The 25,984-nt window shown below is 46.8% G+C and overlaps 7 protein-coding genes across 7 annotated transcripts, besides 2 other annotated features; 4 read left to right on the top strand and 3 right to left on the bottom strand.

Moving 5' to 3' along the window:
- Positions 1 to 153: 153 nt before the first annotated feature.
- Positions 154 to 783, bottom strand: TSTA_093460 (uncharacterized protein; the record flags this gene model as incomplete). The annotated part of the gene is made up of 2 exons (XM_002479018.1): positions 154 to 561; positions 610 to 783. The coding sequence occupies 2 exons, from the start codon at positions 781 to 783 to the stop codon at positions 154 to 156; spliced, it is 582 nt and encodes a 193-aa protein (XP_002479063.1).
- Positions 784 to 1,040: 257 nt separating this feature from the next.
- TSTA_093450 (cytochrome P450 alkane hydroxylase, putative) lies at positions 1,041 to 2,762 on the bottom strand (the record flags this gene model as incomplete). Its single annotated transcript, XM_002479017.1, has 3 exons — positions 1,041 to 1,914; positions 1,973 to 2,549; positions 2,603 to 2,762. 3 exons carry the CDS (start codon positions 2,760 to 2,762, stop codon positions 1,041 to 1,043), a joined length of 1,611 nt encoding a protein of 536 aa, XP_002479062.1.
- A 1,141-nt stretch (positions 2,763 to 3,903) lies between these two features.
- TSTA_093440 (nuclear polyadenylated RNA-binding protein Nab2, putative) lies at positions 3,904 to 7,944 on the top strand (the record flags this gene model as incomplete). The annotated part of the gene is made up of 5 exons (XM_002479016.1): positions 3,904 to 4,313; positions 4,376 to 5,432; positions 5,831 to 6,340; positions 6,404 to 7,087; positions 7,150 to 7,944. The coding sequence occupies 5 exons, from the start codon at positions 3,904 to 3,906 to the stop codon at positions 7,942 to 7,944; spliced, it is 3,456 nt and encodes a 1,151-aa protein (XP_002479061.1).
- Positions 7,945 to 8,431: 487 nt separating this feature from the next.
- On the bottom strand, positions 8,432 to 9,390 carry TSTA_093430 (RNA binding protein Pym, putative; the record flags this gene model as incomplete). The annotated part of the gene is made up of 2 exons (XM_002479015.1): positions 8,432 to 9,119; positions 9,188 to 9,390. 2 exons carry the CDS (start codon positions 9,388 to 9,390, stop codon positions 8,432 to 8,434), a joined length of 891 nt encoding a protein of 296 aa, XP_002479060.1.
- Positions 9,391 to 10,667: 1,277 nt separating this feature from the next.
- On the top strand, positions 10,668 to 17,153 carry TSTA_093420 (ubiquitin-protein ligase E3 component (UBR1), putative; the record flags this gene model as incomplete). The annotated part of the gene is made up of 2 exons (XM_002479014.1): positions 10,668 to 16,828; positions 16,886 to 17,153. 2 exons carry the CDS (start codon positions 10,668 to 10,670, stop codon positions 17,151 to 17,153), a joined length of 6,429 nt encoding a protein of 2,142 aa, XP_002479059.1.
- A 470-nt stretch (positions 17,154 to 17,623) lies between these two features.
- On the top strand, positions 17,624 to 19,324 carry TSTA_093410 (uncharacterized protein; the record flags this gene model as incomplete). The annotated part of the gene is made up of 1 exon (XM_002479013.1): positions 17,624 to 19,324. The coding sequence occupies one exon, from the start codon at positions 17,624 to 17,626 to the stop codon at positions 19,322 to 19,324; it is 1,701 nt and encodes a 566-aa protein (XP_002479058.1).
- A 981-nt stretch (positions 19,325 to 20,305) lies between these two features.
- Positions 20,306 to 20,411: a sequence feature (CT-rich).
- Positions 20,412 to 22,649: 2,238 nt separating this feature from the next.
- Positions 22,650 to 22,671: a sequence feature (AT_rich).
- Positions 22,672 to 23,755: 1,084 nt separating this feature from the next.
- TSTA_093400 (uncharacterized protein) lies at positions 23,756 to 24,634 on the top strand (the record flags this gene model as incomplete). Its single annotated transcript, XM_002479012.1, has 2 exons — positions 23,756 to 24,537; positions 24,577 to 24,634. 2 exons carry the CDS (start codon positions 23,756 to 23,758, stop codon positions 24,632 to 24,634), a joined length of 840 nt encoding a protein of 279 aa, XP_002479057.1.
- Positions 24,635 to 25,984: the final 1,350 nt, after the last annotated feature.

The raw sequence follows: 25,984 nt of genomic DNA, 5'->3' as shown, positions 1-25,984 counted from the left end.
CTAAACAGTCTCTGAACGGAAACAGAATCCTCTCATTCGGAATCTAGTATGTCCAATCCGGCATGTTCTCCATCTTAAACGCCTTGGCCTCCGAGATGGCGATGAATTCAAACTTTGATGTCGTTCATTTCTTCTTCAACCACTGCGAGTTGACTAAAATGCTTCCACACTTATCACCGTACTGGTCAATGATATGGCATCGATGGGGTTCTCCAACGGCCATCCTTGGTCGAGCTTATCAGCAAAGATGGCTCCTGACATGCCCGTTGAACGACACTGGAAGTTAACTTGGCGGCCAGTGAAGATGAGGCAGCGTCCAGAAAGGAGGCGCCCTTGAAAGATCCATGCACGTTGATTCCAGGCTGAGCTTTCCATACTTATCTCGGGTGGTTGATGCAGTACAAGATGGACGCCCTTGACGCACTTTGCGATCTTTTGATTAGTGTTTTTCTTCTCATCAAGAGCCAACAATCCAGTCTTCGCGCTAGCCCCAACTGTGGCACAGATAGTCAACGTCGGTTGCCATAGATCAAGTGCATGGCACGAGCGTTGAGGTTCCAACTGTGACTGCTATCTTGGATGATGCATAAGGAGTCAATCCATATATACCTGATCCATACGCCGCTCACGAGACTGATACTCTGGCGAAGCGCCTTGAGGAGTATGTAGGTGGTATAAGCTAGGCCATCCGATTTCCGCCCGATCTTGCATGTTGGCCAATGTTGTCCTATGGTCTCGGCCCTCTCCCCAGACATAGCTCACAGTGGCGTGGGGTTCGAACATAACTCGATCTATTTGAGAAAGTGATGGGAGCGGCTCTATGGATCAATGCCATACAATTTTTGTGGTTATCCAGGTACAGGCTTGCCGACGCTGCAATTCACGTATTCCACGCATTCATAGTGAATCAATCTGAAGGAATTAATTTGTTAAATTCCATCGCAATACATATACGTAAATAATGAGTATTTTGACTATATTGAAAGAAAAAGGCGAATATCCACAATCATAAAACGTCATTCACAAGGCAAAAATCGCCCTCAATACTGACCTTCCCCTTCCCTCAAAAAGACACAATTCATCTCCGAGCCAGGCGACAAAGTAACCTCAAATTGCAACAGGGGATCTTCAACCTTATCATGGCCCGACACAGGCACAGCAACAATCTTCCCATAAACCTGCAAGATACGTGTGATCGTATACAACATTTCCAACATTGCAAATTGCTGACCGATACAGATACGCGGACCACCGTTGAAAGGGATGAATTGCCAGGGTTTTGGTTGCCAGCCGGAAGTCCATCGTTCGGGGATCCATTGGTTTGGGTCGTAGTATTTATCGGCTTTACTGTGGTCGTAGAATGCTTCTTCGCGTTGCATTAGGAGTGTAGAATAGACGACGCGCGTATCTGCGCGAATACCAATGGGGGAGCCGCCGTCGGGACCGCCGCCGTGAGGTAGCGTTGTATCCTTGAGACTGTAGCGGACATTGAAAGGGACAACGGGGTAGAAGCGGAGAGTCTCGTTGATGACTGCGTTCAGATATTTCATCTCTTTCAAGTCGGTGTATGTCGGAATCTTGGCGTCTGCACCGACACCGACGCGTTCAGCAATTTCCTGGCGGAGCTTGGCGACGACTTCTGGATGGCGAGATAGTTCGAATGTGCAGAAGGATAGTGTACCCGCGGTGGTGTCTCGGCCTGCAAGGAGAACAGCGACGAGTTGGTCGCGGAGGACACGAGGGTCGCGAGTGAATCTTGCTAGAGCGTCGAGGAACGTTTCCCGTTTAGAGAGATTCTTCTCTAGTTCTTCATTACTGAGTGAGAGGACAGTGCGAATATAGGGTTGGAGGAAATCTTCCATGACTTGTAGTTCTTCACGGAACTTCTTCCGAGATAGGAGTGGGCTGAGTGGTCTGCATTTGATTAGCACATATTCCTTACAATATTCCAAGACAACTAGAGCGAACTCACCCCATTCTGAAATAAATGGCCTGCCGTGATTGCACATAGCGGAAAGCTTCGGCAAATCGGGTCTCGGGATTCTCTAGACTATCCGTTCCCTGACCGAGAAGATAATCCGTGGAGGCATCCAGAGTGAAACGGAAATAGAGACCACCAATATCAACTATTTTACTTCCATCTGCATTTCCACTGCCACCAAAGAGGTGAATGAGTTTCTGCACATGCGTCTCGAAGATCTGCGTGTCGACAATACGATCCCGATTGAACATGGGTCTAATCAGATGTCGAGATGAAGACCACAGCTCTCCATCGGTAGCAAAGATACTATCGCCTAGAAACTCTCGCCATTCCCGATGGAAGGGCTCTCCCTTGCCAAAGTCGTTGAATTGACCGGTCAAGATGGCCTTGATATTTTCCGGATCAATAGTGAAGAGGAGTCGATTTGAAATCAATTGATTGATCTCAGCCGTAAAAGGGACGAAAGGCAGCTTATTTGATTTCTGAGCGCGAACCATGCTCTCTTTCCAGAACTCTAGGTCCTGGTGGTGTTTAGCTGCTTTTGTAGAGCCATAGATGAAATCGGCGGCTAGAACCTAATATTAGCGGTTGTTTCACTTCATAATATGGAAATAAACTCACCAACAGGAAGATAGGTCGGAATCTCTGGGGATTTTCCTCCCAAGAGGTGGATCTGACGGGCATTCCGGAGTTTCAATATCCAGAAGAGAACGAAGAGACCCAGGCCCAGCCATAAGGCTGCCCTTGAGGGGGAGAGATCATATAGGACTTCTTCAATCATGATGTCTGCAAACCTCGACTTTTGATCGAGTCCCGGATACAGATATCGATTGATGACGGAGCAGCGGGACGAAGGATGGGTCTTTGCCCTTAAATAAGGCCCACAGATATAATCTATCTGCCTATCGACCACTTCTAACACTTCTCAAACAGTCGAATCAGGAGATGGACAGAACTTGGGAGGCCTTCCCCGCAAATGAGGTAAATTGGCTACAGGTTAGCAAGCACTAAGTCTGAGACTAAGGCGATGATTATCCTCGACTGCCGAGAGCCGAGCAGAATGTGACGTTGCGAATGAAGGGATTATTCTTCAAGAATAAAAGATGATAACTATTCGTATGTTTCAATCACTTAGTCTAACTCAGTAAACGGCATGCCTCGAAGATACCTCGAACATGCCTCGAACCTGTAGTATTACAGACATGATGCATGCAAAAACATGAACGTGCAACCGACATTTGATCGCCAAGATACCAGGGCTCCCACGCACAATGAGTCAATGACGAACCACGAACTGGAAAATATGGGGACAAAAATATAACTCAAAATGCGAGAAGGTTGCGAGTTTACGAGGTCTGTTGATGGGGAGTGGTCGTCCTCGTTCGGGGTTTGAGCGTTGTTTCTCAAAAAGAGGAAGGATTACACATGAAGAAAAGTTCCCGCAACCTCGGGTTGCTTGTACAACAGCGCACTCTACTCATCTAGATGGAACTCATGTGTAAAAGTAGATGTTCTCAGGAAATGCAAATCTTGTATGACTGATTTTATACTTTTTTGATCTTATCTCGACTCAAGACGAAAGTCACTGATCCGTTTTGGTATCGGTTCACGTGACTCAATTCACGTGACCCCGAGCTGTCGTGAGGTTGGCAATATAAACCAATCATGTGCTGCTGAAAAGTGGATCTAGCGTGTCTATTGGTGGCGTCCCTTTTTGATATCGCATCATATCTTTCACCTTACAACAACATAAACACCTCTTTATCGAACTTGCCATAGTCATCTCCAGTACTTCTCCAGGCCCGGAATCTGCAGAAAGATTGCGCTCATCTCGAAAACTGCCTTTGGGACTAATTTGAATTCAGTCGTTGCTTCCGTCAATATCTCCAGCTTACGCAGACCTTGCGACCGAACGCCGCAAAATGCCAGCAACAGTGGCGCCAGGGACCCCGCTGGCGGAGGCCCTAGCAAATGTAGTGCAACCGAAACTGGTAGAAATGGGATGGAGTTCAGATAGTGGAGAGGATTCGGCGCTGACGGAATACGTGATTCTCATGTTGGTTAACGGCAAAACTCAAGATCAAATCGCCGAAGAGCTTTCAAACGATCTACTTAACCTGGGAGAGGGCGATACGCAGGCTGTTGACTTTTCGCGATGGTTGTTTGAGCAGGTAGAGGTGCTCAACAATAATATCAACGGGCTGTCGTCCATTCCTGATGCGGCACCAGCTGCAGCACAGTCGATACCGGCGAGCAACGAACAGAACGCCTTCGGCGCCCAAGATCAGCAAGATGCTACCATGGGCGAAGCATCAGGTCCGAGTGACAATATGTATGTGTTCTGCCGTTCACTTTTCTTTGTTCAAGTCAATATCCTAACAGTTCATCTTTTAGACCCACTGGTCCTCGAGCGATGCGAGAAAACAATAACCGCGGCAGGGGGCGACTGTTGAACCAGATCAATAAGAACCTGGAACGAGGACCTGATGCAATGCTTCATCGCGTGCGCGGACCGAATAATAGCGGACGAATAAATACACACGGTCGAGATTTCCAAAAGAACCAACGAGGACAATTTGGACCGGGCCGCGGTGGTAGAGGTAGGCCAGGATTCGGGCAGATGCAAGGACAAGGGGCCGGAAATATGATGCAAATGACACCTGAAAACCAGATGCAACTTATGGCTCTTCTCGAAGAACAAGCGAGAATGATGTCTCAGCTCATGCCCGGGTTTATGCCACCGGCTGTCAATCCGAACTTTCAAAATCAACACCAACAGCATCAACAGGGTCGGTCACTGTTCGAGCGAGTTGAGCGTCCAAATCAGCGACAGGGCGGTGACTTCCAGTCAAGGGCTTCTCAAAATGGCATTGCTGCCAAGCAAGGTGATGATGGTGACATGGATACGGCAGAGGACCAGACCGCAGTCGACGGGCAAGCAAGCACAGACAGTGTCTGTCGGTTCAATCTTCGCTGCACTCGAAAAGATTGCCCCTTTGCCCATCAATCACCAGCAGCCCCCGAAGGCGCGCCAGTTGATGTCACCGACACTTGCCCATTCGGCGCAGCATGCAAAAACAAGAAATGTACCGGGCGACATCCATCACCTGCCGTCAAGGCATCCCACCAAGCAGAAGAGGTCTGCCGCTTCTTTCCTCACTGCACGAACCCCCATTGTCACTTCAAACATCCCAGCATGCCTCTCTGTCGGAATGGAGCCGACTGCACGACTGAAGGGTGTAAATTCACTCATCTCACCACACCATGCAAATTCAACCCGTGTATGAACCGGACATGCCCTTACAAGCATGTGGAGGGTCAGAAGGGAAGCTTCCCGGACAAAGTGTGGATTGCAGGTCAGGAAAAGCCTCATGTTAGCGAGCGGAAATTTGTGGACGATGAGAATGGAGAAGAAGAGCTTATAAAACCTGATGCAGCTCAAGCGGAGCAAGTCATCACTTGAACTATTGATACCTTTTTGCTGATCAGAAGAAAAGCTGAATATGTATTCTACTCATTATAAACCATGCATGGGCGGATTCAATTGGGAAGTGGCGTTTGTTGTACATTTCTTTAGTATAGGACTATGTGAGATTTTTAGAGGTATTCCCCTCGATGTTTTTGCAGGATGATATTAAAGCTGCGAATGCGCTAAGGACCTTGATGGTAATTTGTTTCATAGGCACGTAGAAGAATGAATCAGTGCTCTACCTCGTATATCGAGGTATTTGTATTCTCGCCTAGGCATCTAACAATTTATTGCATACGTCGTTCTAACAAAAGCACATGCAGTATTGTTCCTCCATAAGAAGGTCCGTAGTAGCATGACATGTAGAAACTGTACCCAAGTTCCGGGTCCACACATCAACCACTGATGGGTGCTTTAACTCCGCCGTCGATCAACTGACCAACAGTCATCATTTAACGACTCAATTGCTTCTTAAACAACATTGCCGCAAAGGCTGTTTATACGATCATATTTTCAACCGATGCATGAATAGATTCCCAGCGGCAGCAATGCGAAGATACTGCCTCGCCCATGCGATTCGACCGAGTCCTCCCACGCTTTTGAGATCGCCGACGACGTCCCGCTTTATTAAACATCGATTCTTCCACCATGAGACCAAACCATACAATGTCGCGGTGATCGGAGGTGGTCTCACAGGACTTACAGCTGCTTGGAAATTACTCCAAGACCCAAAATGTCAGAAAATTACACTCTACGAAAAGTCCCCGCAGGTTGGAGGTTGGCTCCAGTCAGAGAGGATTGAGGTTGGGGGTGGGAAATATGTGGTGTTTGAACATGGGCCGAGGACGATAAGGGTAGCTGATCCTGCTGTCATGCCGATGTTGGATTTGGTGAGATTCAATCAATGCTCGTTTTATATCGACGAGCCGAAGAACTGACTGGATTGTGTACAGCTTTTTGGTCTGGATTTGACAGAGCAATTAGTCCTCATAAGCAAGGGGTCACCGGCCTCCCTCAATCGCTATATCTACTACCCAGATCATTTAGTACGGGTGCCTGGCCCCAAGCCCGAGGGAGGAACGTTAGGTACAATATGGGAAGCCATTACGACTCTATTCACAGAACCTTTATTTAAAGGGACTGTAATGGGAATCGTGAAAGAACCTGCCGTGGAAGTACGTTCAGACCTTAGAAAGGACGAATCAGTTGGGGACTTTATTTCACGCCGCTTCAATCCCACTATGGCCGACAACATTGTCTCGGCAGTTCATCATGGAATTTATGCAGGCGACATCTATAAGCTAAGCGCCGACGCTATTATCGGAATACCACGGCTTCTTGAAGCCAAACACGAGTCTGTTATCATTGGTGTGGTAGATAACAGTCAACAAAAGAGGAAAATTCTTCCAGCTGATTATTTACTGGCGATGTCCTCGGTAGTAGGGCAACGGCCACTGGGCCACTTTGACCGTTTGCGCAAGTTGGTGAGGCCCGCGAGCGTCTTCACGATTAGAGATGGCATGGCGGAAATAGCGCGCGCATTTGAGAGAGTTTTCAAGGAACACTCTGAGAAGATCCAAGTCGTGACGGACGCTCGGATCAGCGATATCAAAAGGGAGAAGGACCACAACATAACGGTACGTACAAACCCCAAAAGTAGATGTTCATTCGCTCAGATATAGTACTAACATCTGCATAGATATCGTTGAACGCAGGAAACGAGACTACGTCCCAGACCTTCAACAGAGTCATCTCCACCGCACCACCTACTGAAATGGCGAACCTCATTGCAGCAGGTTCAGAAAATGATAGTCAAAAACCCATTGAGTCAATATCACGACTCCGAGCACACAACTATGCCGTAAATGTAATGGTCGTCAACCTATTCTACAACGAACCCAATCTCATCCCTTACCGAGGCTTCGGCTATCTCATTCCTCGCAACATCCCCTTTGAGCAGAACCCGGAGCGTGGGTTGGGAGTGATTTTCAGTTCAGAGACGAGTGAACACCAGGATACAGCAGTCGGGACAAAACTGACTGTGATGATGGGCGGTCACTGGTGGGATGGTTGGGCAGAGTCGGATTTCCCTGATCCGGAAAAGGCGACGCTTATGGCCCGCTCGTTGCTGAAGCGACATTTGGGTATTGACGCAACACCTGTCGTGACTAGGGCGAGACTTCAGCGAAACGCTATCCCGCAGTACACCGTGAATCATCTGTCGAAAATGCAGGGACTTTCAGATGCAGTTCGGGAGGACTTTGATAGACGCCTCACCTTAGCTGGGAATTGGTATGGTATGCATGGTGTGGGTGTTAATGATTGCGTGATTCAGGGATATCTAGCGGCTACTTGGGGCGTGGATTCGATCGAGGGTGCTACTAAATTCTCGTCTGGTATGCCGCCTGATCTAATGGAGCATCAAGCAGGCGGTATTCCGACTTCGTCGATGCGGTATTTGATGCAGCAAGCGCACAAAATCAAGGCTAATTAAGCCAAAAAATGTACTATAGATCATTTATTAATTCTATATATATGTGAAGGCACAAATCTAGGGCTTTCCATCGGAGATTATCAAGTTTAGCGAAAAAAAAGAAAACAGGAAAAGAGCCAAGTATCAGGTAATGTGTAAGTTACATTGATAGCTAATTACCTAAGTAGAATATGCTTGTCTGTCATGTGTAGACTCTCTGGAAACCTTTCCTGCGGTCTTGTGACGTAGCCATCTCTGCAGCCACGCTGACCTCAATAACCTCTTGGTGGTTGTTGATCAATAATGATAACCTTGTGGTTGCCGACAAGGTCCATATGGGATCCGATGGCGGTATTTTGCATCATGAGCAACGATGCTGGTATTTGATTATGATCTGTATGATCATATCTTGATATTCATGCTGAAAAGCGGCTGTGTCTCTGAAGAATGAGTTGTAGATATGTCGCCTTTCGATTCTATTTAGAAGCGAAGAGGGTTGAGTCGCATATCACACATCCGCCTTTTTCTTTTCACCGTCCGCATCGAAACCCAGTGCATCAAGCTCGCGAATCAATTCATTAATTTTAATAACCTTCGCAAACTGCTCCGGAAGTAACGATTCGCCCTTATCCTTCTTTTCACTGAGCTCACGAGCCTGTCTCAATTTCTTCTTCAAATTGCGCGCTTTCTTCTCCTTCTCAGCTTCCGGGTCGAGAACAGCTTCTTCCTTGGTCACATCCTTCTTTTCAGCAGCGGTAGTGGTGTCTTTGTCTTTCCCTCCATTTGCACCCGCCTCTTCTTCAGCCTTGGCTTTTTTCCTTGCTTCACGACGTTTGGCGTTTTTGTTACTTGCTGCACTTGCACTATTATTGCTACCGGACACGGGTTCAGCTCCAGGTACTCCACCACTCCCACGGTTTTTCCAAGCTTCTGCAGATGGATTCTTGTATTTCTTGACGTCCTCCGGCGGCTGATAGCCTGGTCGAATGCGGATTTCTTTGCGTTTGGTGCCGTCGGCGCGAGTTGATGAGGGGACATGTCGTCGTCCGGTGACTTGGTCGACTACGATGCCAGAGGAGCTGACTGGTTCGGTTGCTGGCATCTTGAATTTGTTTGGGATTGGAGATGCGGGTATGTATTTTGAATAATGAGATCGAGGTTTGCCCGTATATGTCGTAGGAAGCGTGCTATCTGGCCTAAAGAAATCACACCCGGTGCATTTTCTCTTCTGTTAAATTGTGTCAAATATTTAATGCGACAGAACGTCAAATCATCAAATGATGAGGCAGCTGCAACCATCGGCCAATAAGCGAGCCGGAAGTTCTCGGGTTTTCGGGAGGCCGTTTGGCCTAACGGAACTTCCACTTCGATCCTCGCAATGTTAACTTGACAGCACTCATCAACCTGTCTCACCATCGCGCTTTCTCCACGGACCTTTTTGGCAGTTTTCTGAACATCTGAAATCATGGCCGGAGTAAGAATTACACCTTTAAGGCTCAATTGACTGGATTTAATGGCTAACACGTGCCCCAATCTGCCGCAGATCTCACAAGCTCTTTACCAGCAAGTACCCCCAGTGAAGTCGCCGAGGAATACCAATCACCACGTCTGCAGTCGTACTAATTGCGAATTTTCCAATCAATAGGACCTTCTTCCAACGAAATGCTGTCTACTTGACCAGCATCTTCGCCGGCGCCTTCGCCTTTGAGGTGTACGTTGCATCGCGTTTCCCACCTTTCCGCGTGCACTCAGTCTGGTTAGAAAAGGATGTATATGGATGCTGACAATCTGGACCAATACAGTGCATTCGATACCGCTTCCAACAAGATTTGGGACTCCATGAACCGAGGCGTATGTTCTCCGACCCATTCGATCTCTCTACGTTTCGTTTCGAGCTGACTTTCATTCTTTATAGCGTCAATGGAAGGACATTAAGCACCAATACATCCAGAAGGCTGAGGAGGAAGATGAAGAATAGAGGAGGCCATCTTTCAAAAATGAATCCGATGTTTTATAAATGACGGGGTAGATCGAGGTCCCCTTGTACTTGTTAGACGATGGCTGTCAGTGAGGCGGAAATAAATAGAAAGTTTGCATCACTCATTTGTCAAGAATACCATTTCTTTCAATTATTATCCTATCAATAGAAGAAACAGCTTTCGTTCATCTATGATTAGATATGGTGGCCGTGGGACATTATCAATTCCGATGGCCTGAGGCAGCCGGGAGCGGATCGACTGAAATTTGCTGGAAGATGTCATAGCATGACAATCTTAGCAGCATCAACAACAAACCAACTCTATACCTCAAAGCTGATTTTCCCAACTACGAAGCCACGTCAAAATAAAGTGTCCCAGATCAGTCCATTTCCATTCTCAAGCTCCTATTTGTACACTCACCAGTCTGAGGAGCGCTTTGTTGCGTGGTTCCTTCAGCTATTGACTCTCACCCCACAACTTGCGTGCATACGGTAACCCACCGGAAGACCGAACAGTCCACAAAATCGACTATAAACTCCTCTTACTAATATACATATAGGCTATCTATTATTCCCTTGCGAACTGCAACACGTCAAGACGTGTAGTGACCACCGCCGATACCGATCTACAGCTTACTTTGAAGCGTCGATTACTTATCGCTTCCCCTCACCTTGCCACATCCCGACGACTCATCTATTCGTTCCTCACCACTTGAGCAGCCACATGGGTTACTACGCGGCGTTTGTTGCTTAGAATCCACATAAGATGCTCACGGAATGTGAGAAACTGCTAGGCGAAGGCCTTTTGCGCCTCCCAGCCAAATACAGTTATCACTACAATATAAAAGCAGAGGAGGATCTGTTAGAGCTTCTCTTTCGATCACTATGCGGCAACGATCCTCAGAGGCTACGAATACTCTTCCCCGATGGGCCTCCAGCTGATCGAGTATGGAAATTAGCGGAAGCTCAAGGCGCACAAGAAGGCGCGGAGTACAGTGCCGCTGCCAAGGGTAAGCGATGTGGTCATATCTTCAAAGCTGGCGAAGGAACATATCGGTGTCTGACGTGCGGTGCGGACGATACGTGTGTTTTATGCAGCCGATGCTTTGACGCGTCCGACCATACGGGCCATCAGTATCAAATTTCGCTATCGGCAGGTAACTGTGGATGTTGCGATTGTGGCGACGAGGAAGCATGGCGGGTGCCTTTATGCTGTGCCATTCACACTGATACTGGCGAGTCGAAGGGAAAAGAACGAACCAAGAAAGACCTGCCATCGGAATGGGTTGAAGATATCCGAAATACCATCTCGCGAACATTGGACTATTTCTGTGATGTCATCTCATGTTCACCTGAACAGCTTCGTCTACCAAAAACAGAAGAAGGAATCCGTCATGACGAGGTGGCATCGCGATTACATCCAGGATGGTATGGCGAGGGTGATGAGGAGGAGGAAGAGCCTGAGTTTGCCCTTGCTTTGTGGAATGACGAGAAACATACTATCCGCGATGTATCTCACCAAGTGACACGGGCATGTCGAGAACGATCTAGCTTCGGAGATTTGAAGGCACATGAAACCAATGAGATAGGACGCAGCGTTATCAAGTACTCCAAGGATTTGAACAGGCTACTGCAGGTCTCGAAAATAATTGAGCATATCAAGGTCACAGTCACCATTCGTTCGGCTCGAGACACGTTTAGAGAAGGAATGTGCGGTACCATTGTTGAATGGCTCTCTGATATCGCCGGCTGCAGCTTTGGTGAAGACAATGAAATTTTGCGCAATATCATCTGCGAAGAACTGTTGCGTCCATGGCGACAGGGAAGCGGCGCGTACAATGCTGACATCGGAATGAAAGGTATTGACGACCATGAGCGAAATGAAAACGCGCCTTTCTATCGCACGGCTATAACACTGACAGTATCTCCTCAAGGTGGTGTCATTGTTGGAACAGAAGACGATGACGAAGATGAAGACGACGAGGTTGACGAAAATGAGGCGGGCCAAGGCCAGGACGAGGACGAAATGGAAGGGGAGGAGGACTTTGTAGTGAACGAAGAAGACGATGACGATTATTCAGAAATGATGGACATTGAGAATCCACGTCTTCGCCATATTTTAGGCATCAACTCTGACGAAGATGTCGACATGGGTAATGCAGATGGCGAAGGACAAGAGACTGACGCAAATACTCCCGCAGCTGGTGATCGGACGCCTCAAACAGCTCGGGATAATCAGACTGCTGGCGCAGGACACGAGACGACTGAGAGCTTTCATGTGGAGATCCCCAGGACTCCCACTACATCAGTAAAGCTGTCCGCGGCAAAAACACCAAGCCATTGGCAATCACGACCTGTTCGCCCTGCTGGGAACGTACCGATATATGAGAATCTCAATCAGCGTACTCGACTTGATTGGATGATCCTGTTTGACCTCCGTTTATGGAAGAAAACCAGGATCGATTTGCGAGATCTTTATATCAGCACCGTTGTCAATGTTCCTCAGTTCAAACGAGTCATGGGTCTACGCCTTGCTGCGCTTTATACCGCATTGGCTCAGTTGTATTTGATCGCCGATCGCGAGCCAGATCACTCCATTGTTAATGTGTCCTTACAACTCCTCACCACCCCGTCCATCACGGAAGAGATTGTCCACCGAGGTGATTTCCTTACGAAGGTGATGGCTATTTTATATACTTTCCTCACGACCCGCCAAGTCGGAGAGCCATGGGAGGTCAATCCAAATGCAACCCTGGCCTTTGATGCTGGCTCGGTTACGAATCGCCGACTATATCATTTCTTCCTTGATCTTCGTCATCTCCTTTTATCTGAATATGTACAAAGCCGTATCCGTACCGAAGAACAATATCTCCTACAATTTTTGGATCTTGTCAAGCTACCTCAAGGCATATGTCCTAATGTTCGCGCCGTCGGTGAGCACGTGGAATACGAAACAGATGCTTGGATCAGTGCATCCATCTTGATGAGAGAGGTCAATCGTCTATGTCGTCAATTCTGCGAATCGTTCCGCCAACCGACAGCCACAAATGGCCAAAATCTCGTGCGGGCAATCAAGGCAGCGGCTGTTTATGCCATTGTCAATTCAACTGGTGTCGAGAGAAAGCGCTTTGACCAGGCCGAGATCAAGGAGTATATCAAGTTCAAACAGCTTCCTCTCTTTGATTTTGAGGTTTCTCCGGACGGTCATATTCAGCGCCACCGGGTAGTAGATTTCGTAGTCGAGAAGGGCTCTATTAGTTTCCACCATGCTCTTCACTACACTCTTTCATGGTTACTCGAGTGTGGCCGTGATATGGGTCGTGAATATATGCGGGACATCCTGCTTGAGGCTGCTCAAATAGCCAACGAAAAGCATGTCCACGACAGGCATTTGAGCAATGAAGATCTCTTATTAGCAATGTTCGACTATCCCCTTCGTGTCTGTGCATGGCTTGCCCAAATGAAGGCTGGCATGTGGGTACGCAATGGGTTAAGCCTCCGCCATCAAATGTCACAGTACCGTGGAGTTTCCTCTCGGGACTTTGCATACTACCGGGACATTTTCCTATTGCAAACAGCACTAGTTACTTGCGACCCGGCCAGAGTTCTGGCCTCTATGGCTGAGCGTTTTGGTGTGGTTGCATGGTTTACTGGAGACTATCAGCCTCGTCCAGGATACGAGGATTCTCAGATTATCGATGTCGCCGAGGAATTCATCCACTTGCTCATCATCCTGATTACAGACCGTACCTCGCTCACGGTTGACGAGGATGACGCGATGCTTACCCGGGAGAATATCAGTCGTGACGTTGCTCACGTACTATGCTTCAAACCACTTTCATTCTCTGACCTCTCCACTCGGTTGAGTGATAAGCTACTGGAAACAGATATATTCCAAGATGTGCTAGATGACGTTGCCAGATTCCGTCCTCCAGAAGGATTAAACGACACCGGCACGTTTGAACTCAAGCCCGAATATCTTGAACTGATAGACCCATACAGTGCTCATTACAACAAGAACCAGCGAGACGAAGCAGAGAGTATCTATAGAAACTGGATGGCTAAAAAGACAGGCAAAAAGCCTGCTGATATTGTCTTTGAGCCAAAACTCCGCTCTGTCACAAGCGGGGCATACTCTAATCTCTCGGCATTTACAAGATCCCCGTTGTTCGCTCAGATCATACACCATTGCCTTGATTACGTGCTGTGTTCGAAGGAAAAGACGCCTCAAATCCCGGCCACAAGGATTGAAGCTTTCCTGCATATAGCTCTTCACCTTGTCCTCCTTGCCACCGTGGAAGACAATTCGTCAGAAGATGAAATAGATGATAAATCTACTTCGTCTTTTGTATCGAATGCACTTTCAAAGTCGAAACCTACGCAGACAGATGCTCATATCACTATTGTTGGACTTTTAGAGAAAGTGTCTGTAGCCAGCGAATATGAGAGCTGCGCTGCGAAAATCAAACACATTATTAAAACCATGTGGCATAAACGACCGAGAACGTACGCAACTGCCACTGAGAAGCTTAAATTTCCATACGAACGACTTGATACCAACTCTCCAGCCAGTACTGCTGAATCCGAGCAGGAGCTAAAAAAGAAGCAGGCGTTGGATCGTCAAGCACGCGTTATGGCACAATTCCAGCAGCAACAGCAAAATTTCCTCAGTTCTCAAGGTGCTTTCGACTGGGGTGATGATGAAGAATTGAGTGATCTGGAATCCGAGAATGCGGGTGATGAAGAAACTAAGACTTGGAAGTATCCTAGTGGCACTTGTATTCTCTGTCAGGAGGAAACCAATGATTCTAGGCTCTTTGGAACGTTTGCCTTGATTCAAGACAGTGGTATATTGCGTTTGACGGATGTACAAGATAGAGATTGGATACGAGAGGCGCTAAGGACTCCTACAAGTCTGGACAGATCAATTGATCACATCCGACCATTTGGTGTGTCGGGAGAGAACCGTGTCATGGTTAAGAAACTTGACTCTTCCGGGGGCGAAGTGATTACGGAAAAGATTGGGCTCAGCAAGGGTTTCTCGTCCAAAAATACACTTCGTGGCCCAGTGACTACTGGATGTGGCCATATCATGCACTTTGCATGCTTCGAAGTCTATTGCTCAGCTATCCAGAGACGTCACTCCCAGCAAGTTGCTCGAAACCATCCGGAGCATCTGAACCTTAAGGAGTTTGTTTGTCCACTCTGCAAAGCTCTTGGAAACGCATTCTTGCCTATCATTTGGAAGGGTAAAGAAGAGTCGTATCCCGGCGTACTAAGTACGGAGAAATCTTTTGAGGAATACGTTTCTGAAGATTTACGAGCCCACCTTTCTCAACCACCCAATCTCCCATTATTCGTCATGGAGAGCGAGAAGATACCCCATGATCCATATTTCCACGTAGCTACTAAGTATCTCACCAAATCGATGGTTGCACCACTTTCCACCGCCATTGATCAACGCAACCTCTGGCCATCTTCTACCGCGCCTTTATCTCGTCCTAATTCTTGGTCTTTCCAAGGTGCTAGGATTCTCATACCGGGTGACTTTCCCAACACTGATGAAGGCGGCGCAAACAGTCCCATGCGCCCACCTGCACCACCGGCTGTGGAAACCTCAACACCAGAGCCATCAACAGATCCAATATCTGAACTCATGAAGATCTATCAGAGACTGAAGAAGACACTACATGCCAACCACATATCGTCACAGTTTAACCACAATCTGAATCCTAGTGCGTGGGATGACCTAATATACACCGATTCCCTTTTCAGAAGCTTTGGGTTCAGCATATCGGCATTGGAGATCTCTCAGCGTGGCGTGGAAGCCGATCCTGGTACCACATTGCTTGATAAAATCCCGCAGCTGACTCTAACCCACCTCCGTGTGTTTGCTGAGACCGCTTATTCTTATGCTGCTCTTGGAGCAGCCACCAACTACTATTATGGTGATAAGAATGGTACGACAGATGAGTTTCATCAGATCCATCGCCACAAACTCTGTCAGCTCTTCGTTGGTCACCCTATCAGCTACCAGAGTCCATTACTTGCCGAAGTTAGGAACACCCCTCCCTTGCTAGGACAGGATATTTTTGTTTTTCTTGCCGAAGCTTCGGTGGCATTGGGACCAGTGTTGAACATTGAAATTAGGCATTTGATCCAATTGTGTTATATGGCAGAGGTTCTCAAGGTTGCCGTCACATTCATTCTGTGCAACCATCACCTCAAAGAAGAACTCGCCAGACATGAAAGTGATGATTATTTGCAAACGGAATCGGCGGAGATCAAGTATGCGATTACGCGCAAGTTCTTTGATGCGGTGGTATCTGAGATGAAAGCAAACACTATTGGAAGAGCCGCGGGTTCTTCTATTACCAGTGGTTATTTGGGCCAAGGCGAAGACTCAAGTACTCCGAGACTCGTCATGGCTCTTCGACGCCTCATATCCAGCTATGCATTACCATTCTTGAGGAAGACCGCCATACTATTATACGTCCAGCATGGAGTCAAATTCCCCAACACTGGCTTCCAGGATGAGAATGTCTCGGAACTAGACCGTTTGACAAAGTTCCTTCACCTCCCAACACTCGATGAGATATTCTCCTTGTTTTCAAACCCAGCACCTGAAAATACCTTTTACCGAATATTCTCGGGCTGGATTTTCCATTGGAATGCTTCTCGAGGTAGTCGATCTGAGGATCACCGACTCTGGCCCAGTCTATCTCACCCTGCTCCGTTTGAGTTGATTGGTCTTCCGAAATACTACGATCTGCTGATTGAAGAAGCGAATCGTAGACGATGTCCCAACTCGGGCCGGGAGTTGAGTGATCCCAGTATCTGCCTATTTTGTGGTGAGATTATGTGCTCGCAAGCAGTTTGTTGCATGGATAGTAAGAAATACGGCGGCTGTAACCAGCATGTCGAAAAGTGAGTCCCTCCTCTCTCTATTTTATTCGATAACGACTGATGCTAATAACAAAGCAGATGCGGCAAAAATATCGGCCTATTCATCAACATCCGGAAATGCACTGTTCTCTACCTCCACAATCACAACGGATCATGGCATTATGCTCCCTATCTCGACAAACACGGCGAAGTCGACCCCGGTCTCCGTCGTAATCGCCAACTCATCCTCAATCAGAAGCGATACGATAAACTTTTACGGGACGTTTGGCTCTCTCACGGCATCCCTGCGACTATTAGCAGGAAACTGGAAGCTGAAATCAATAATGGCGGTTGGGAGACTATTTAATACACTGCACGTGTCTTGTTCTGGCTTCTATATACAATCCATTCAAACCTGTTTCTTCTTTCATGTTTTCTGTTCTGTTCTGGGTTGCATTTACTTGATGACTTGACGGGGGGCATGTTAATATGATTTCCTTTGAAATAGCGATACCGATAACTCCTCTTACCTTCATTTTTCTGATCGTATCTTGATATTTTTGGGAAGGTATCTGTCTATTGTGAAATAAATAGAATTGACTCAATGTATCGCTGCGTTCAGCGTATGGTTTGAATAATTTGTAGTTGAGTTAGGACATCGAAAAAGCACGGGCCATGAAAGCTCCACAACCACCGCTTTCCGCATTAATGATCTGCAACCTTTTTTGACATCAACTTTGCTATCAACGTGAGATTTTTCCTCCAACAAACTCCTCCCTCTATTTCGATTTATTCTAATATGGAATGATATGAAGAACAGCATTTAATACTATAAGAATGAACAACGAACAATTCCGCCGCCTGGTCCTGGACCAACCAGGCAAAAAGACAACCACCCTGGACAAAAATGCGCAAACGAACAAATCCCCGAACCAGTCATCGCCGCCGTCATCATCTGCTCTCCTCGGCTCACGTATGCGATCCAGCATTCCCATGACACCACGCCATGTTAGAGGTGGAACTAGTAACACGAACGAATTTGCGCGCCAACTCGCCGAACAGCGTCGCGAAGAACAGCCACCCGCTAAACGATTCAAGGCCTCGGCGGCACCGAAAGGGACGAAATTCACAAGCGGATACCAGGATCGAACGGCTTTGAGAAGGCAACAGAAAGACGACGAGGATGAGCAGGGGAGTAGAGATGAAAGTGTTGAGCAAAGACTTAAAGCGTTGGAAGATATGGTCAAACTGGGACAGATTGATCAGCAGACTTTCGATAAACTAAGAAAAGAGATTGGTGTTGGAGGGGATTTGAAGAGTACACATTTGGTTAAGGGGTTGGATTGGGATTTATTGAAGAGAGCGAAAGCCGGTGAGGATCTGTCACAGAAGAAAGAGGAAGAAAAGAAAGATACTATTGATGCAGGTGATGTCGATGAAGAATTGGATCGTGTACTTGAAGAAAAAGAAGCCGGGATCGCAGCAGTACCAAAAGAGAAGAAAGTCAAAAAAGGGAACCTTGCAGCGGCACCACCTTCAGGCAAACTATCTCGAGACGAGATTCTAAAACAACTAAAAGCAAGTCGAGCAGCAGCAGCAGCCCAACAGCCAAAGCAACCGACACCACCAGAATCAACACTAAGCAACAAATTCAAAAAGATCGATAAATCCGACAAAAAGCGCTGGATCGAGACTGATCCCAGCACCGGTCGTCGAAAGGAGATTCTCGTCATTACAGATGCAGAAGGTAACTCGAAACGAAAAGTGCGTTGGCTAGACAAGGAACAACCCGACATACCAAAAATCGATGATAATGGACTTTTACGACCTGGTCGAGACTCCAAGCCGTTGGGTATGGAAGTTCCGGCTGTAATTGCGGCAAGGATTGCTGATGAAAAGGCCGCTGCAGAAGCGGTGGAGGATGATGATATTTTTGCTGGTGTTGGGACGGATTATAATCCTCTTGGCGATCTAGAGGAAGAAGACGACGATGATTCTGACGCCGAGGAGAAGGAAGAGAAGGCGGACGATGCAGAGATCAAAGAAGCAGCAACAGCAGCGATAGAACCATCTACTCAACCACGAAGAAATTACTTCAAAGATAGCAAGACAGGCAAAGACGCCGAAGATGTACCACGCATGAACCCATTAACGAGTGATCCCACTCTCCTCGCCGCATTCAAACGCGCTGCAGCTCTTCGACAAAGTGCCGCTCAAGGCAAAGAAGACGATGACGATCATGCCGTGGCCATGGAAGAAAACGAATTCGCAAACGACGACGATGATCCCGAACGACTCGCCCGTCGCAAGAAATTCCTTGAAGAAGCGCGTCGTCGCGATGCTCTTGATGCTCTCGATCTTGACTATGGATTCGGCAGTAGTCGGATCGAGGATGAGGAGGATGAAGAAGGTCCCACGTTTGGTGATGGGCCGCAGCGTGGTGGTAACAAACGTAAAAGAGGACCGAAGAAGAGAAAAGGTGATAAGGATTCGGCGACTGATGTGTTACGTGTTATGGAGGGACGGAAGAAGTCTTGAGTAATATGTATCATTCTATAGAGTTGAACATATCATATATATGGGTATGACATCGTACATGACTTGAGTCATTCTAATCTTTACCGACGATGGTAGTTCTCACGCTTTCTACTAGGAATCTACGTGTGTACACTTGGAGAAGATATCAAAGATGAACCATTTCAACATTGAAATAAATATGTTACTAAGTACATGCAATACCCAACAGCCCTAACAATCCAGCACGAACACCTCGAGCAGAGTAGCCTGGAACATTTCATACTTTTGCCGTGGAATACCTGAATCAATGAGAAGGAGAAACAGAAGTTAGGGGCTCACCTACCGGGACGTCCGAACCTCCCGCCGCCCATTTTCTGTCCCGGTTCGTTCGATCGTTCCGCTTCAGATGCTCCTTCGATCCGCCTCGTTTGATCCAGTTGGTGGGCGTTGGTTCGATCTGTTATGGTGCGTGGTTGTCGCCAAGCTGGATGGTAGTCAAAGAAGATAGAAAAGTATGAAATAGTAAGAGTAGCACGAGCGATCTGTTCCCCGGGGGATGTATCTAACTGATATAGGGAAGGCAGAGAGAATAAACTCCAGATGGTATAGTCCAGAAAGCAAAAAGAAAGATAGATGGCATGTGCATCCGTGATTGACACGGGAAAATGAGACGTGTATAAAAGGTTAGATGAAATCGAGTGATGCTGGTGTGTCAACCCCACTTGGACAGAATGTCTAGGTAGAGAAGGCGAGGATCCTGGAATCCCCGCGCCGAAACGCCTGTTCGAAGTCGTGTTCGATCGTTCTCTCGTTCGTTCGAGTTCAAAAAGGTGTAGTGAGTATGATGGCGGAAGATAGGATGGCACTAGTAAGAAACGGTCGTGAAGGAGATGTGGTTGGAATGGTCGTCGTTGTCCGCTGTCTCGATTGCCTTGTGGCCGTTCGTTTTCGTCTGATATCGTCCTCGGAGTACGAATAAAACGAGCACAGGAGATAGGAGTGAGGAAGAAGTGCAGAAAGAATGGGGAATAAGAATAAGAAGGAAGGATAGGAAGAAAGGTAGAAAGAATAGAGGTCAAGGATAAGAAGGAAGAATAGAAAGTAAAGATAGGGACAAGATGAGGAAAAATAGTAGTGAGAGGGGGGATCGGGATTCGTGAGAGTCGAGATGAGTAAACTAAAGAAGAAAGCTGACGGAGAAAACCGTGATAAAAGAGAGAAGAGTAAGAATGAAGATCGATAAGAATAAGAGATACCTGGCAAGGATCTAAAACGAAGTATGGCTAAAAGGGTGAGTAAGATGGGGGGTTATCCATGGACGATTGAAGGTGCATCCGATACTGAGTGTCGAGGATCGAAAGCATCGAAAATGTGAGGTAATGGTCCTAAACCCTCTCAGCATGTTGCAGAGCAACGAAGCCGGCGAGACACGAGACACGAGACGTCCACAGACAATCAACGCGCTTCGCCACGCGACTCGAAGGAAAAAGAACTCACCTTAGTAGTTAATTCATCCAATTCTGGCATAGAAAGAAGAGTATGACTAAAGAAGCAGTTAACCTAGAACCCCCTTTAACACGTTGTAATACAATCACAGAAGTAGTACAACAGAACCAGTAAGACACAACTATCCATTAGATAGTGTTTACTACTTGACCAAAAAAAGAGAGAAAATGTCTCACCTAAATATCCTCGATGCATAGCAATTAGCAGCACCATATAATAAGTCAGTCAATTCATTGGAGAGATAGAAGGGAACATCTAGACCCCTCTTCAGCACATTGCTATACAACAGAGGTAATGCAACAGAACCAGAGAGACACGCGATGTCCGCGGACAGTCAACGCGCTTGGCCAAGCGATTTGGGAGAAGAGGGGAGTCTCACCTGCAGAGTGTCAACTGTATCATGGGTGAAGAAGCTAATAAGCTTAGCAGATGGTCAGAAGAGAAAGAGAGAAGAGAAGATGTAAAAGCAAGAAAGAGAGTGGGAGGTGGGATGGAAGGATGGAGTGAAAAGCGGGAGATTGGGGAAAATACGGAGGAAAGTTTTGGATGGGAGTCGAAGGGAGGAAAGGCAGGTATTTATAGACAGAATTGGCAGGACAGACCAGGCATCCATGGGGTGCCTGGGGAAAGACAAAGAGCAAACAGAAGGAAAGAGCCGGGCAAACAACCAATCATTCTGCGAGAATAGTGTACGTCATGCCAATTGAGTTTGCCCGGCCTCGACTGTTGCCTAAACCAAACTCGAATTGACCAATTGAAAAAGAAGAAGGGCGCCCTGAAAGGACTGGCATGACCTCATTTAGGAAGGAGCAATTGAATTTGGCGGCAGATGATCTGCACAGCCGTTTGCGAACCATGGATCTGTGCGGGCAGCTACCGACACGACAGTTTGTCCTGGACTCTTTTCCGTTCGATCTTTTGCTGCCTACTTCATACCACCAAGGAATTGAATCTGCTTCTTCGCTTGGAATTGCTTCTACGCGCTGCAGCCTAGTGCTCTCTTCGAAGATAGTATACTCATAGTCTCTCAGTCTTTCTGTACAGGGATTGTCCTTGGCAAGTTTCAGCAGAAAGTCAATTCATTCCACCCTGCAGAGTCTGTTTCTTTGTTCTCCGTGGCTGCCTAAACTTTAAAGTATATCGCCTATTCTTCATCTATCTATCGATTCATTGGCCGGATCGGTGCTGGTATGTAGACTGGGGGCGTCGAGTACTCGACAGAGTAGACGGAAATCTCCGACGATTCTCGCTGCTATTAGCAAAAAAAGACCTAGTCAAAGAACGTCGAATGAGAGATATATTATACGAGCAGCATTTGTTTGTTGGAGCGCTTTGTCAGAGAACAGTTTGTAGGCAACTTCCTTCGAAAAGTCAATTGTATTCAGAAATAACTTTATATCATACTCTACATACCTAGCTAACAGTACCGACTCATATTTTGCTTCAATTGCTCTGGTTGATTTCAAAAAATGATATCATAAAGTACGTTATCTGTCAGACAAGCTGTCATATACAATTAGTGGACAAGGCGATCCACCGCTCTCCGCGGTCGGAGAATTTACCCGCATTCTTTAGTCCTTGACTATTAAGTACTCGTAGCCAACATACCACATACTCGACTTCATCAAACAAGTGATAGTCGAGATATGTCGTCAAGCAACCTCGATATAAACTTCCTTATCGATAAGGCTGTGAACCATCGCCTTTTAGCGGCGATCATCCCTGAACAAGAGCGCCTTGGCGAGTCCGAGCGTATTCCCGCCCGATTGGCCTAGCCGAACGCCTCAGGCACAGATCTATCTGTGCCTGTGCCTGAGGCAAGTATCGTATGACCCCGCTCATATAATTAATTATTAATTAATCTCGTTTCTCGATCGATCAGTGTCCACGTAACCATGTATCGTCATCTCAAGCCACTTAGTTCGAGCGATCGACTAGTGTTTCAGACTGATTGTGATCTGTTCGTCGAAACGGCAATTATTGTGTGTGTAATCTACTCCGTATATGCTCTCCGAACAAATTTCATGGGCTACTCAATTTTTGAATCATCTCATATACAAACAATTTTGTAAGCCTGTCACACATTGTCCTTGGGGTATGTGTTCCGCTGGGAATATATACATATCGCAGGTACCCGGTAGCACTGATTAGTCGTGAAACTACCACAAATCCAGATATCATATGATACAGATGAATCTTTTACTCTTTTCAGTGATAATGCGAATGGAGATAAAATAGATGAAACTTTGAACTAACCATAATAGACAAAAGTGGAGGCGTCACATCCCAATATCAAGGATTGCCATTGGCCCATCTTGAAAAATTCCCCTGGATCTGTGAGGTCTATCGTCCAATCGTCGCACAAGCGCAGCCCCATCTGCATGTTATCGGCCAATTAGAGAAGATTAGGGCACAACATGGCTTAGTACCGTCCACTCGCAACGGCGTCCACAGCGCTTCGACAAGCAACCAAGAGTGTCAGTTAGTCAAATTAGCCATGTCATACCCACGGAACACTCTCATACGGATGGATACACACGAAGAGCCAGACAGACCAATGAGTCCAGAAAAAGTGGGAACAGTCCGGGTTTGGACTCCGGGTCACTCTTGCCTTATCATAGTTTGGACTCACCAGTTTATTTAAAAAGAGGCAACCCCCCCCCTCTCTTTCTCTCCTCGCTTTTTTTTATTCAACTTCTTCAGTTCTTGTCTATCCTTTCTTATTTCCGCAAATCTTTCGACCTGTGCCGAGCACATTTCTGTCATTCCTTTCTGATATCTCCAATCTTTCGGCCATTCACTGCGAAGTTTGGTCCTCTCGACCCAACTAACCGTTTCTCGATATACTTGAACTTTCGTCTCGGGTTGATCCTGACACATAACAATCCTTTTCTTCATTTGAAATACTTTTGACTTGTTCGAAACAGTCCCAGTCCATCCTTCGCCATGTATGTCATCAACGCCTTCCTTGCCACAATGATGGCAACCGCTGCCGTGGCCAAACCTCACAACCTCCACGCCGATTTCCACAAACGCGCAACCCCCGCCTCTACCAGCAAAATCGGCGCTGCTTACAATGACGTCTCTCTCGTCTCGCTCATTTCGGGAGCCTCGTGGGCCTACAACTGGAACGACGACTCTGGCGGATCCGTGCCGACTGGCGTCGACTACTGCCCCATGCTCTGGGGTTCCAAAATGTACGACAGTTGGACTTCTTCAGTCAACAAGGCTCTTTCATCCGGAAGTACCTGTGTCCTGGGATTCAATGAACCGGACATGACGAGTCAATCCAACATGAGCCCCCAACAAGCCGCCGCCGATTACCAGACCTACATCACCCCGTTGGCCGGCAAGGCTACTCTAGTCTCACCCGCTGTCACCAACAGTGGCGACGCAAACATGGGACTCAACTGGATGAGAAGCTGGCTCCAAGCCTGCAACGGTGCCTGCAAGCCCAATGTCATGGCTGTTCATTACTACGCCAATGCCGACGTCTCGTATTTCTACGATTTTATCAACAACGCCACCGCTCTTGCGAGCGAGAACGGTATGGAAAGTGTCTGGATTACGGAGTTTCAAAACACTGGAAGTACAGCCGAACAAGTCACGTTTATTAAAGAGGCTCTTCCCTGGCTCGATAGTAATACCGGCGTCGGTCGATATGCTTATTTCTTCACTGCTGATGGGTACTTGTTGACGGACGGCACATTGAGTACTGTCGGTCAGGCGTATGTGACTACCTCTTAGTCAGGTACTCCATCTCAAAGCGGCTGGAACCCGCTCATCGATCTTTTGAAGTCTATATACCCGTTACACGTGGCATGATACTACGCTTTTCGTCCTGTGCATGACAATTATGATATACAAGCAATGTGATTCTGCGCCTGTTTTTTTCTGACATGTTGATTTTTCTGTATTGTACTTGTCAAATTCAATTGCCTTCCTCGCGACTAAACTCCCCACTACAAGAAAACTTTTCACCTTCTAAACGTATGCTCAGACCGTTAGATAGGCAGTTTTATGCGATTAAGTGGAATAGCAGTGGATCCATAGGTCAAACCTAAACTTTGACACTTCAAGCCTAGACTGTCCATTAATATACTGTACCTTTCGAGACTTCCAAGTCAGTGCGCGGTCTCTAAGTTAGGGTTCCGTTGTACATACGCCGTAGTCATTTCGTATATCCATGGATCCGTGCTAAGCCATAGGAGTTGCCGAGACGAGTACCTGAAGAATACTGGTAAGGTTTATCTTAACGACATATCCCATGGATCGGGGCGTGTCTTCCATTCGCACGTGTATTTTAAATACACGATTGGTCGGTGTTTATATAAATAGTCTTACTGATGAAGATTCTCTTCGGGTTCTTATTCCCACTACGTATAACGGAATGGATACGCTCGAATACAGACATACATATGTCCAACAAGAAGTAATTTTTGTGGCGTGAACGCTTGCGTCAGATGTCAACGTAATCTGTTTCTAGTCCATGAAACTAAATAAATGATATGCATTAGTCTTAGGGCTTAGGGCTTATCCATAACAATTTCGATCGAATGGAGAAGCTAGTCTCGATTTGGAATTGGCTGTTTACCATCGGTCTATCAGGACGTGCAGTGATGCACCATGTCCTCTCTTACTCATTTTTTTTTCCTATTTGTGCAGATGCCATTTACTCTGGAAAAGTCATTAATTTGTTTGATGCTAAGTTATGAAGTGTGGCTAGCTTGCCTTGCAGCTCTAGCGGGTTTAGGGTTCGTCTGCCATGATTTCCTAAGCGGGTAATATTAGAAGACCCAGATGTCATAATTGATAGGACTCTCTTTCATTCTATCATTGAACATGTGACCTATCTCTATCAAAATCTTGGGCTGTCACAGCAACCAATTCTCAGATTTTATAGTTACCAAATTGCAAAAAGAATGACATATGGCCGGGCGTTACTGTTTGTTTACTGGAAGAGGCCATCATTTTCAGCTCTCAAATCTTGAATAGGAATAAGTCGAAGTGCCCGTGTTACGTTTCTCTTTTCTTTCTTTTGATCAAACAGTCTCTAACAACCTTTGTCTTCAGTTTCATCACTTGACTTCCAGACTCAGACCAACAATACTGAGAGGAATATCTGTCTTTATTGATAACTCTTTCTTCTTCATACTCGACATTGACGAACAGCCT

This window comes from Talaromyces stipitatus, genomic scaffold (assembly GCF_000003125.1).
Source record: "Talaromyces stipitatus ATCC 10500 scf_1105507295527 genomic scaffold, whole genome shotgun sequence".
NCBI classification, from domain to species: domain Eukaryota; kingdom Fungi; phylum Ascomycota; class Eurotiomycetes; order Eurotiales; family Trichocomaceae; genus Talaromyces; species Talaromyces stipitatus.
This window is presented reverse-complemented; position numbering and strand designations above follow the sequence as displayed.